At 43.3% G+C, this 14099-nt stretch overlaps 1 protein-coding gene across 7 annotated transcripts in view; it reads right to left on the bottom strand.

Moving 5' to 3' along the window:
* Positions 1-14099, bottom strand: part of lrp4 (low density lipoprotein receptor-related protein 4) — a 414285-nt gene that overhangs the window by 137926 nt on the left and 262260 nt on the right. For all 7 annotated transcript variants that reach the window (XM_072592685.1, XM_072592682.1, XM_072592684.1 and 4 more), the window contains exons 4-5: positions 9699-9812; positions 9353-9469 (exon numbers count right to left, since the gene is read on the bottom strand). In XM_072592685.1, coding sequence (XP_072448786.1) covers positions 9353-9469; positions 9699-9812 — 231 coding nt within the window. The remainder of the gene's footprint in view (positions 1-9352; positions 9470-9698; positions 9813-14099) is intronic.

Raw genomic sequence — 14099 nt, 5'->3', positions numbered from 1 at the left:
CAAATCTGCACTAAAAGCAATGGGATTGTGATTCTGTCTTCCTTTGACATTGGATGAAGGATAAATATTGATTTGGAGGAGAATACACAGGCTTTCTGAGTAGCATTGTGAGCTGTACAGAAACTACAGAGGCCAGTAGAAAGTTGGAAGATATGTTCAGGTCTGTGGAACCTGTGGTGGCAGTGCTCCCACTGACTAAATCAGGGTTAACACCCACATATGGAGAGCAATCCAGTTTAAAACACAGTCTGTCTCCTTAAACCTCAATAATGGTCACAATGAGATGCTGGACTGTGGGACAATGGTGAACCCGTTGAGTTTTTACAATGACCAGCTCCATGGTCCATACCAGCTTTTATTGCTACCAATGAACAAAACCAGGAATGTCACAGAATCACAGAAGTGTTTCGGTGTAGGATGAGGCCATTCACCTTATTGTAACTGCATTAGTTCTTCAAATGAACATCATTACCTGGTCCCAATTGCCTGCTTTTTCCCCAGACTTTGGCCATTATTTTAATCCAAATAATTATCCAATGCCTTCTTGAACGTTTCAATTGAATCTGCTGTAGTATCTTCCCAACACTCCTGATTGACCACACACCTCAACTCATTTATCTATGAAAAATCTATCAAACCCAGCCATAAATAAATTCAATGACACAGCTTTCACTAATTTCTGGGGAAGTGAATTCCACAGACTGACAACATTGAGAATAAACAAAATCTCTCATCTCTACCAGAAAAGGGAAACCTTTCATTGCTCATTGCTGTACCCTAGTTCTGGCCTCCCCCAAGAAGGGAAACATTCTTGAGGTTCCCTCATGTCATGTCAATTAATTGACCCCATTGTATAACCTTTTATTTGACAGAAGCAATGGATAGCATGGCTTACATGTGCAGTCACAACAGGGAACAGTGTCTCCTGGGAAACTTACTGCTTCTCCTGCAACTGCTCCACCTGCTGGCTGTGCTCAACACAGTTGGATTTTATGACCCCAAAATTCCATTGGGATTATTCTAGTCTCCCATAGCAAAACAGTAGAACCCTCACAGAAACAGAGACATGTCATCTCTCCTGGTCCGAGGAGTCAACTGGTTCAAATACAAGAGGAACTTTTATCCATCACATTGATGGTCTGGAGTGTGGATTGAAGATTGAGAATTCCCAAAGGTGAAGGTTTTGATCTTGAGGATGATCAAGGTGCTGATACAGTGTTGGTAACCAGTACATCTATAAAGTCTTCTCCACTCAGCTGTTGAAGGATCTTCCCAGTAGGATCCACATTCTCAAAGTTGCCTTTAGAGGAATCTGGTCGAACAGCAGCAAGGCCAGGATAGGCCACAGGTGCCAGTGCAATTCCACTCATGATTGGCAAGACTGGTGTTGGTAGGTAGGTAACCAAATTGCTTCATGGCAAGCACCTCACCGGTTAGTCGAGGATTTGAATTAATGTTATTTAATTTACTACTCTCACATGTGCTGAGGTACATCGATAAGTCTCGTCTCAAATGCTTTACAGGCAGATTGTACTATACCAGTGCATCAGGGTAACAGAACAGAATACAAGATACAATGTTCCAGCTGCCGAGAAAGTGCAGAGAGAGATCAACATTAACATTTAAGAGGACCATTCAAAACTCTGATCAAACAGCGAGAAAGAAGCTGTTCTTAAATCCGTTTGTACATGTATTCACATTTTTATATCTTCTGCTTGACAGTAGAGGGTGGAATAGACAGGCAGGAGGCTGGAAGAACACAGCAAGTCTGGCAACATCAGAAGGTGGAGAAGTCAACATTTCAAATGGAACCCTTCTGCAGGACGGGGGGTGGGTGGAGTGGGAGCTGCAGATAAAGGGGGTGGCGGGGGTAGGGTGGTGAAATGAGCATAGGTCAAGACAATTTCCTGAAGAAGGGCTTATGCCCGAAACGTTGATTCTCCTGCTCCTTGGATGCTGCCTGACCTGCTGCGCTTTTCCAGCATCACATTTTTCAGATAGAGGGTACAGCCTGGTTGGTCAATGGGAGGAATGAATCTGGTTGGTGGCAGGGAGGAGTGGAAGGGATGGGGAGGGGCTGAGAAGGGAGTCGGAGGATGGGAAGGGAGGGGATTTGAAATTGGAGAACTCAATGTTGAGTCCTCAGGGCTGTAGGCTGCCCTGACTGAAGATGAGGTGTTGTTCCTCCAATCTGCGGTATGTTTCGTTATGGCAAGGGAGGAGACCAAGGATGGTCAAGTCAGAAAGGGAGCAGGAAGAGGAATTAAAATGGGTGATAACTGGGAGGTTTAGCTGGCCCTTGTGGGCCCAGCTGAGATGCTCGGTGAACTGTTCCCTAAGTTTATGTTTGGTCTCCCCGACGTAGAGAAGACCACATCGGGAGCACCTGACGCAGTAAACTAGGTTGGAAGAGAGGCAGGATTAGTGATGCTGGAAGAGCACAGCAGTTCAGGCAGCATCCAAGTAGCTTCGAAATTGACGTTTCGGGCAAAAGCCCTTCATCAGGAATTTTTAAAAAAGAGGTAGGTGAACCTCTGTCTCACCTGGAAGGGGTGTGGGGGTGGGGGTGGGGGGGAGGGGGGGGGGGAGTGGGGGTTGTGGGGGTTGTGGAGGGGGGTGGGAGGTATGTCAGTGGGAGAACGGCACAAACCAAGGGCTTAGATGGAGATGAAAATTTGTTAAGTGTGAACAAGACAATTTTCTCATTCAGTATGTGGATGTACCTACCAGAGAAGGTGCAAAACTTGACCTACTCTTGGGAAATAAGGCAGGGCAGGTGACTGAGGTGTCAGTTGGGGGAGCACTTTGGGGCCAGTGACTATAATTCTATTAGATTTAAAATATTGATGGAAAAGGATAGACCAGATCTAAAAGTTGAAGTTCTAAATTGGAGAAAGGCCAATTTTGATGGTATTAGGCAAGAACTTTCAAAAGCTGATTGGGGGCAGATGTTCGCAGGTAAAGGGACGGTTGGAAAATGGGGAGATACTAAACGAGTATTTTGCATCAGTACTTACTGTTGAAAAGGATATGGAAAATTTAGAATGTAGGGAAATAGATGGTGACACCTTGCAAAATGTCCACATTACAGAGGAGGAAGTGTTGGATGTTTTGACACGCATAAAGGTGGATACATCCCCAGGACCTGATCAGGTGTACCTGAGAACTCTGTGGGAAGCTAGAGAAGTGATTGTTGGGCCTCTTGCTGAGATATTTGTATCATTGATAGTCACAGGTGAGGTGCCGGAAGACTGGAGGTTGGCTAACGTGGTGTCACTCTTTAAGAAGGGTGATAAGGACAAGCCAGGGAACTATAGACCAGTGAGCCTAACCTCGGTGGTGGGCAAGTTGTTGGAGGGAATCCTGAGGGACAGGACGTACATGTATTTGGAAATGCAAGGACTGATTAGGGATAGTTAACATGGCTTTGTGCGTGGGAAATTATGTCTCACAAACTTGATTGAGTTTTTTGAAGAAGTAACAAAGAGGATTGATGAGGGCAGAGTGGTAGATGTGATCTATATGGACTTCAGTAAGGTGTTCGACAAGGTTCACCATGCAAGACTGTTTAGCAGGGTTAGATCTCATGGAATACAGGGAAAGAACTAACCATTTGGTTACAGAAATGGCTCAAATTAGAAGACAGAAGATGGTGGTAGAGGGTTGTTTTTCAGACTGGAGGCCGGTGACCAGTGGAGTGCCACAAGGATCGGTGCTGGGTCCACTAGTTTTTGTCATTTACATAAATGATTTGGATATGAGCATAAGAGGTACAGGTATTAAGTTTGCTGATGACACCAAAATTGGAGGTGTAGTGGACTGTGAAGAAGGTTACGTCAGATTACAACAGGATCTTGACCAGATGGGCCAATGGGCTGAGAAGTGGCTGGTGGAGATTAATTCAGATAAATGCGATGTGCTGCATTTTGGGAAAGCAAATCTTAGCAGGACTTATACACTTAATGGTAAGGTCCTGGGGAGTAGTGGAGTCACAGGTAGATAGGATAGTGAAGAAGGCGTATGGTGTGCTTTCTTTCATTAGAGTATTGAGTACAGGAGTTGGGAGTTCATGTTGCGGCTGTACCGGACATTGGTTAGGCCACTGTTGGAATATTGCATGCAATTCTGGTCTCCTTCCTATCGGAAAGATGTTGTGAAACTTGAAAGGGTTCAGAAAAGATTTACAAGGATTTGAGTTATAGGGAGACACTAAACAGGCTGGGGCTATTTTCTCTGGAGTGTCAGAGGTTGAGGGGTGACCTTGTAAAGGTTTACAAAATTATGAGGGGCATAGATAGGATAAATAGACAAAGTCTCTTCCCTGGGGTCGGGGAGTCCAGAATAGAGGGAATAGGTTTAGGGTGAGAGGGGAAAGACATAAAAGAGACATAAGGGGCAACTTTTTCACACAGAGGGTGGTACATGTATGGAATGAGCTGTCAGAGAAAGTGGTGGAGGCTGGTACAATTGCAATATTTTAAAGGCTTTTGGATGGGCATATGAATAGGAAGGGTTTGGAGGGATATGGGCCGGGTGCTGGCAGGTGGGACTGGATTGGGTTGAGATATCTGGTCCACATGGACGGGTTGGACCGAAGGGTCTGTTTCCGTGCTGTACATCTGTATGACTGTCGAAGGAAACAGTCCTTGCAGAAGACAGAGAGGGGTGAGGAGGAGAAGATGTTCTTGGTAGTGGGGTATAATTAGAGTTGGTGGAAGTATTTAAGGATGATGTGTTGGTGGGGTGGTAGGTGAGGACAAGGGGGACTGTCTTTATTGCGTTTGGAGCAGGGGGGATTTAGAGCAGTGTAATGTGGAATTGAGGAGTTGGGGCACAGTGCCTGTGCAGGTACTGAAGAGAGACTGTTTGACATCGCCGACAAAGAGGCAGGTATAGCTGGGACCCATCCGAGTTCCCATGTCCACCTCCTGGGTTCGGAGGAAATGGGAGGACTTAAAGGAAAAGTTATTAAAGGTGAGGACCGGTTCGGCCAGGCGGAGAGGGTAGTGGTGGAGGGCTGTGTGGATGGGTCTGTTGGAGAGGAAGTCATGGAGGTCCTGGAGGCCATCATTGTGGGGTATGGATGTTTAAAAGGACTGCATGTCCATAGTAAAGATAAAGTGCTGGGAGCCGGGAAACTGAAAGTTACTGAGGAGATGGGGGGTGTGGTTGGTGTCACAGATGTAGACGAGTCATGCTTGAACCAAGGGGGAGAGAATGGAGTTGAAGTAGGACAAGAGGAGTTCAGTGGGGCAGGAGCATGCTGAGATGATGGGTCAGCCAGGGTAGTTGGACTTGTGGAGCAGGTAGAACCGGACAGTGCAGGGCTGGAGGACTATGAGCTTGGAGGCAGTGGAGGGAAGATCACCGAAGGCAACGAGGGCATGACGGTGCAGGTGATTTTGGCATGATGGGTCTCAGTGGGGATGTGGGCAAGGGGAAGTTAGGACGTGGTGTCAGACAGTTAGCGTTCAGCCTCTGCGACATAGAGGTCCAATCTCATCACTGACCTGCCTTTGTCAGCAGGTTTGATAGTGAGCCAGGGGTTGGTGTGTAGTGAGTAGAGTGCTGCACGTTCGGAGGTGGTGAGATTGGAGTGGGTAAGGGGTAGAGAAATTGAAGCAGCCAATGTCACGTCGACAGTCTGCAATGAAGAGGTCTAGGGTGGGTACAAGGCCGTCAGGTGGTGACCAAGTGAAGAGAGTATAACCGAAGTGGGAGAGGTCGTTGATTAAAATGGTTGCTTTCCCAAGGCAGTGGGAAATATCGATGGATTCAATGGATAGAAGGCTGGTTAGCAAAATAGATTGGGCTGTATTCATATCTCTCTGTAGTTCCTGCAGCCTTGAGAAGAGCAGTTGCCAAACCACACTGTGATGCATCCAGATAGGATGCTTTCTATGGTGTATCTATAAAAATTTGGAAGAGTCTTTATGGATGTGCCAAATTTCCTTACCCACCTGAGGTAACATTTAAAGAGAGTTTTACAACAGAGAGGTGAAGAGACAAAGAGAATTAGGGAGGATGTCTCAAAGGTAATGCAGGGAAAATCTGCACCAAATATCTGGTCTGATCAAATTTGGAGTGTTGTGCGCAGTTTTGGGCCCCATATCTCAGGAAGGATGTACTGGCCTTGGACATGTTCTGAGAAAATTCATGAGAATGGTCCCAGCTTAACATATGAGGAACATCTGAGGACTCGATGGAGTTTAGAAGGACGAGGGGGGATCTAATTGGAACATTCAGAATACTGAATGGCCTGGACAGAGTAGATGTTATAAAGTTGTTTCCATTGGTAGGAGAGACTAGGACCTGAGGGCACAGCCTTAGAGTAAAGTGAAGATCTTTTAGAACTGAGATAAGGAGAAATGTCTTCAGCCAGGTTGGTGAATCTATGGGATTCATTGCCACAGCAGGCTGTGGAAGCCAGGTTATTGAGTATATTTAAAACGGAGATAGATAGGTTCTTGAGTATCAAGGAGATCAAGGGTTAATGGGGAGAAAGCGGGAAAATGAGGTTGAGAAACTTATCAGTCATGATTGAATGGCGGAGCAGACTTGATGGGCTGAATGGCCTAATTTCTGCTCCTAATGTCTTCTTGTCTAATATCATTCTCATTAATGATCAGAAGAATATTTGGTCCCTGGGATACACCAGCACTTGTATTTATATCCCTGATCTTCAACATTCCCTATGGTTATGGATAAATTACAAATTCCATCGGCCAGTTTTTATTCTTTAATAGATTGCTTACTGTTGTATGACTCAATACAGAACCCCAATCAGAAACTACAGGAGATTTGGATTTAGTTAGTGCCTTTCATGTCCTCAGGATGTCCTACAATGCTTTACACCCAATGAAATACTTTTGAAGTCTAGTCGCTATCGTAATGTATTGTAATCCCTTCCATTAAAATTGAACATTGTGCCCTCAGCTGTCAGGCCATCAGATGTGTTAAGTAAATTGTAAAAGAGATTCACTGATATCCTTGTGGTTTGGTTTGTTGGACATAGACAGGACAGCTAGCGTAAAATCTACATACCCATAACATCTATTATCTGTTATATGCTAGCAACTGTAACCCATCTTGATAGCACTGGATTTTATAGACAATAGACAATAGATAATAGGTGCAGGAGTAGGCCTTTCAGCCCTTCGAGCCTGCACCGCCATTCAATATGATCATGGCTGATCATTCCTAATCAGTATCCTGTTCCTGCTTTATCTCCATAACCCTTGATTCCACTATCCTTGAGAGCTCTATCCAACTCTTTCTTAAATGAATCCAGAGACTGGGCCTCCACTGCCCTCTGGGGCAGAGCATTCCACACAGCCACCACTCTCTGGGTGAAGAAGTTTCTCCTCATCTCTGTCCTAAATGGTCGACCCCGTATTTTTAAACTGTAAAAAAAATTATTCAAAAAAAAAATTAAACAAAATTAGTTTAATTGTGGCAGACTATCTACAATGAGCTTTCTCCAGAGCTGGTTTCATAGTTGCAGATTCAGTCAAGATAAATTAAGATTTTTTTCCCCTGCATGTTGTTAACAGGCTAGTTTCAAATCAGTCCAATGAGAGAGAACCATTCTCATCCGTAACAGAACTGCTCATTATCTGTACAATGGTGCCTTTATCTCTCTAGATCAAAGAAATACTTGATTTTGCTCTGAGCCGGAGACCCCACTGGGCTTAGATTCCCACTCCTTTGATGTCCTCATTAGCCTGAATGACTTATAGACAGTTTCCAGCATCTAATAAAGTTCATTTCAGCTCCGAGTGCAAAAGTACTTCTACATTTTTGGTTTTAATCCAAATGTAATTTTACCAAAGAGAGCAGTCACACTAGCCTTGGTATAAAATTTGACTCTAACAGTGTGACAAAACAGTGGAATTAATAAATTTACTTAATGCATTTTTACTTGCTACCTTGAAAAGAAAACTGAATGTGAACTAACTTGGTATCTGAGCAGAAATAAAGGGAGTATTTTTTCTAAATTGAGCATAGGGTCAAAAATTCCACAACGTCCAATTTTAAAAGGTCCTACCAAATTGATATTGGGTGCAAGGTAGAAATTCAAAAAAGAATTTTGGTAACATGGTCTTGTTTGAGAAATTGCCGAGTGTAATGTTTCTGCTTGGTACAGAAAGTCTTTATCATAAAAAAAAACTGACTGTTTCACTACACACATTTGAGTTTGTTGTGATCTGGTTTCTTGTGATTTCAATTACAAAAAAAACGCTTATTCAGAATTTTATTTTCTATTTGGGCAAGTTAGGGCAACTGTCAATTTACGTGTGCAAGAACGTCTCACTGAAAATATTTAGGAATGTTATGCGCAATGCTACATAAAATAATATAAGGGAAAGTATAAAGATTCACCAGCCATTTAAATCTTCAGTTGAAATTCTGGACCATTGGAAGTATCTTAATACGTACTGTTTTGGCATCAGTTAGCTGAAAGCCATAACTTGCAGTTAAGTGACATCATAATGACTTCTTCTTCTTAGAATCATAGCTGACTTTCTTCTGCTCCAGTTTGTTGTGTTCGAAGTTGGTTCATAACTTGCATACTCAGCCACATAAATAATGTTGCACTACACAATTGCCAGGCAATGACCATCTCCAATAAGAGACAATCTGATCACCACCTCTTGACATTCAATGGCGTTACTGTCACAGAATCACCCCACTATCAACTTCCTGGGGTTTACCATTGACCAGAAACTGAACTAGACTAGCCATATCAAAACAATGGCTACAAGAGGAGGTTAGAAGCTAGGAATACTGCAGCAAGTAACTCACCTCCTGACTCTTCAGAGTCTGTCAACTATCTAGAGGCACAAGACAGAAGTATGAAGGATTGCTCTCCACTAGCCCGAATGGTGCAGCTCCAACAACACTCAAGAAGCTTGATACCATCCAGGACAAAATAACTGCCTTGATTGGTGCCACATCCACAAGCATCCACTCCCCCCATCACTGATGCTGAGTAGCAGCAGTGTTTCCTATCTACAAGATGCCTTGCAGAAATTCACCCAAACTCCTTAGATAGCCCCTTCCAAACCCATGATCACTTCCCTCTAGAAGAATAAGGGCAACAGATACATGGAAACACCAAGTTCCCCTCCAAGTTGCACACCATCCTGACTTGGAAATCTATTACTGTTCCTTCTGTATTGCTGGGTCAAGACGTTGGAATACCCTTTCCAATGCCATTGTGGGTCAATCTGTAGAGCCCATGGACTGCAGCAGTTTAAGAAGGTAGCTCACCACCATGTCCTCAAGGGTAACTAAAAGTACATACTAAAGCGACCACCAGTTGCTCCTTAATTCCCAAAATAATACTTACGACAACCTTCTTCATCTGAACCATCTTTGCAATCTGTATCTCCATCACAATACCAATGTTCTGCAATGCAACTGCCATCATTGCAGCGAAATTCTTTGTCAGAACATTTTCTCATGTCTGTAACAGGAAAACAAAATTAAAAATGCATCAGCAGTGCAGAACAACAATTGGCCAATAGGTCAGTGATTTTCGCAAAGAATCGAGCAATAGATTACTGCTACTAATTCCATTAGACAAAGGCTCCACAAAGACCTGGTTGTGATTTAAACTTAGGCTTCTGGCAGTAGAAACTTGACATTATGCTTCTGTTCAAAAACTGGTTGACCACAAATAGGGTTGAACTCACCGCACTGTTCATCACTGTTGTCTCCACAGTCATTGTCCCCATCACAATGCCACAGACTGCGTATGCAGTAACCATTCTGGCAGTGAAATTCATCTTCCTCACACTCTCGAGGTGCTAGAATACAAAACATAAACAGAACTGAATTGCCAGGAATACAACTGCTGGTAATTTTGTGAGCAGTGTTGCAGAACTAATCATATTCATTGGAGATTACTGCAATTCTTTCACACTGTTAGATATTTCAGCCTTTTCTGGTCATCTGGCAGAGAATCATTAAGTTAGAAAAATTTTCAAATGGGCATATAAAATTAGGCATCCTGTTACATCTTTTAAACTTGCCACGTTGCAAATTTTTGTATCCAAATTTTAAAATTTATTTTACAAACAGACTATTCTGATACTGGCAATCAGTTCCAACTCGAATGTCAGAGGTGTGATGTAAAAGTTGCAGTAATGACTTGTTTCACATTGACCTGTCTAATACAGCCATAAGTTGTCTTTAGTGACTGTTAATTAAGCTCTCGGCTCTCTAAAGAGGCCTTATAATTCAGTTCAGATCTCTGACTCAGGTGTTGCATTTGGATTGCACAGTCTGAGCTTGGGCAATGTGCCTGAATTCTCAGGGTGTATCAAGGTGCTTGTCAATCAGATTGTACAAATGGACTATTTTTTTCTGTGCAATTTCTATTTTCAAAAGTCCTTTTGGAGAACAGCTGGAGGACAAATTTCAAAATCTTTCTTCAGGTCAAATTTAAATTCAGCATTTTTTTTAGTAGTTCTGCTCATGGGGATATAAGAGAGAGAAGAAATTACAGCTTCTTATTTACTTGTAGTTTCTTTTCATGTTCGATAAAGCAACAAGGATCAACCATTTCTAATTGTTAGCGGCTTCCAGACAGAGACGGGCGAGAAAATAATTTTCCCTCATTTAATTCGAAACTCAAATTAAAAGCAAATGAGTTGAACTTTGAGGGCTCCAGTTGAAATCAGTATTTTCTTTGATGTCTATGTTTTCTTTTAGCTGTGAGAAGCCAAGACAGAGGGATATAAAAGCATCGTTGTGCTACTGAGACTTTATAAAGCTCTGGTTAGGCCCCATTTGGAGTACTGTGTCCAGTTTTGGTCCCCACACCTCAGGAAGGACATACTGGCACTGGAGCGTGTCCAGCGGAGATTCACACGGATGATCCCTGGAATGGTAGGTCTAACATACAAGGAACGGCTGAGGATCCTGGGATTGTATTCATTGGAGTTTAGAAGATTAAGGGGAGATCTAATAGAAACTTACAAGATAATACATGGCTTAGAAAGGTTGGACGCTAGGAAATTGTTTCCGTTAGATGAGGAGAGTAGGATCCGTGGACACAGCCTTAGAATTAGAGAGGGTAAATTCAGAACAGAAATGCGGAGACATTTCTTCAGCCAGAGAGTGGTGGGCCTGTGGAATTCATTGCCGCGGAGTGCAGTGGAGGCCGGGACGCTAAATGTCTTCAAGGCAGAGATTGATAAATTCTTGATGTCACAAGGAATTAAGGGCTATGGGGAGAATGCGGGAGTTGAAATGCCCATCAGCCATGATTGAATGGCAGAATGGACTCGATGGGCCGAATGGCCTTACTTCCACTCCTATGTCTTATGGTCTTATAAAAAAACAGACGTCAACACAACACATCACAATCAATATTTACAGATATCCCTTAGAAAGTCATAAGTATCCTCAACTGAAAGGTCAGGGCCCTGATTTGCTCTTGCCCTTCACTACTGACACCTCCCGAGACACAGTGTGAATCAAACTCGCCCTGCAAAGCTGCACTTCTTACCAACCTTTAGTGAGACAGCACCTGGAGGAATGGCTCCAGTTTTAGTTTCCTCATCTAAGGAAGGATGAACTCTCATAGAGTGAGGGTAGCAAAGAGTCACCTGATTAATTCCCAAGATGGCAGGATCGCCTGAGAAGGAAACACTGAAGAAACTAAGCCTGCCTTCCCTGGAGATTCAAAGAATGACAGATACTCTCTTTGAGAGTCACAAAATTCTTAGAGGTAGATGTGAAAAGGATGATTTCTGTGGTTGATGAATCTAGAACTGGGAACACAGTCTCCAATTAAAGAGCAGACCATTTAAGAATGAGATCAAGAGGAATTTCTTGACTCAGACACTGGTGAATCATTGAAATTTTCTATCCCAGAGGAAGCTCAATTATTATGTGCGTTCAAATCAGAGATCGATAGATTTGTGGATACTAATGATATCAAAGGATGGTGGGGGGGGGTGGGGGGTAGGGAATGGCATATAGGTGGATAGTCAATCAATGGGTTGAATGATTCACTTCTATTCCCTACATTCCTAGCCAGTTGTGTCAAACCCTAGCCCTATCCCCCATTGTTCTGCCGAACGCCAGATTCCTGCTTCCTAATGATATGGGGTCAAAAGACTCCCTCCTGGAAAACTGCTGCCCCATTTATATCAAACCCCGGGGACATTTCCAAGGTTACAAGTGACCTGTGTAATCTCCAAGTGCTATAACGGAGCGAAATTGCCCCTCCTCCCAGCTAAACCTAACTTCCACTCCTCAGTTCTGCTGACTTTCAGTTATCTGCCTCCATCTGACATATCTTGTCCATCGCCTTGCAGTTTTAAACATGCCACTGGTTAGAAATCACAGAATAGGAACAGTATTGTGTGTGTGTAAAAAGCTACAATTCATTCATTTACAATTTCCGTGAAATTCAATACCTAAAGCACCAGCAATATCACAGGACAGATATGAATAAAAATGAAATTTGCATCTTTCATCAACAGCTTCATCATCTTCTAAATAAGTGCCCCTTGACAATGGGCCCCTTTATGGTCTAATCATCCCAATTATTGTAAAAATGCAAATCCTCTGACACAAGTGAGCAACATCATGAGTTATCCACTATTCTTTTTAAAAGTGATTTATGGGATGTGGACACTCGCCATGGGGGAATCTCTTTGAAATACAAACAGAAAGTGCTGGAGAAACTCAACAGGTCTGGCAGCACATGTGGAGAGTTAACATAGTGACACTTTTTCAGAACAGGTATTGATCCTCCTCCTGTGTCACCAGGACAAAATCCCTTCCCAACAGCATTGTGGGTGTACCTACACCAGGTTGACTGCAGTGGTGTTAGAAGGCAAATGGGACGAGATTGACTTAGGTGGCAAGGTGGTTCAGTGGTTAGCATTGCTGCCTCACAGGGCCAGGGAACTGGGTTTAATTCCTGCCTCAAGTGACTGTATGGAGTTTGCACATTCTCCCCATGTCTCGTGGGTTTCCTCCTGGTGCTCCGGTTTCCTCCTACAATCCAAAGATGTGCAGGTCAGGTGAATTGGTCAGAGGTAATTATAGGGTGGGCAAAAGGATTTAGGTGGGCTGCTCTTTGGAGGGTCAGTGTGGACTTGTTGGGCTGAAGGGCCTGTGTCCATACGTAGGGAATCTAATCTAATCTGGTCAGCTTGAACGAGTTGGACCTAAGAGTGTGTTTCCGTGCTGTATATCTCTATGACCTGAAATGGAAGTCACTGAGAACAGGGTATGGGGGAATCTCGACTGGGCAGAATTGGGGGTATTTGTGAATGATTGTGCAGTATTCACTTCCAGTCACTGCTCTTTAGCTGACATGAACCAAGACTTGGATAATAATAATTAGGGCCTACCTGAAAGGAGACAAATACGATTCATGCAACATATGTGCCAGATAATGGCTATCACCAACAAGAAAGAGTCTAATGGCATTACAAATCAATGTACACAAAAAACGCGAACATCCATTACTATCAACACACTAGAGATTACCATTTTTCAGAAACTTAACTCTATTAGCCACATGAATACTGCAACTACAAGAGGAGGCAAGGGATCCTTGATCTACAGTCAAATGCTGACTTTGAAGTTGAAGGAAATCACCCTGACCTCACCTCTGGGGTAATTATAGGTGAACCTGTAACAAAGCTCAAAGCAGCATGGACCAGACGGAAGCCAAAGCCAACATCAGGAAGCTGGTTAACGGTGAACTATGGCAGCTCGATCCCAGTGTCAACAACACCACTTACTGCTGAGGTGGTGCTAATTGGCCAGGTTAGATTTGCCAGCTGTCTGCAAATTGCTCAACTTTTCCTCTTTGTTTGACAGACACCAACGCTGTAACTTATTGGAACAGTTTCGCTAGAGGCATAGCGAATTCCTCAAAATGTTAACCATCCCGCATCTTTGCGCACTTAGCAACTTTTCCTATTATGCATTCCCATGGCCATATAAACAATGAAAAACGTCAGGATAGATTTGTCAACAGTAAGTATTTCTTCCCCAGTAATGAAGCTATTGTAACACCAATACTGGTCAGACGGTGTAATTACAGCAAGGCAAGTTTACAAGGC

The sequence above is a fragment of the Chiloscyllium punctatum genome, chromosome 22 (assembly GCF_047496795.1).
Source record: "Chiloscyllium punctatum isolate Juve2018m chromosome 22, sChiPun1.3, whole genome shotgun sequence".
Lineage (NCBI taxonomy): Eukaryota > Metazoa > Chordata > Chondrichthyes > Orectolobiformes > Hemiscylliidae > Chiloscyllium > Chiloscyllium punctatum.
Note: the sequence above shows the minus strand (reverse complement) of the source record. Positions and strands in the feature narration are given on the sequence as shown.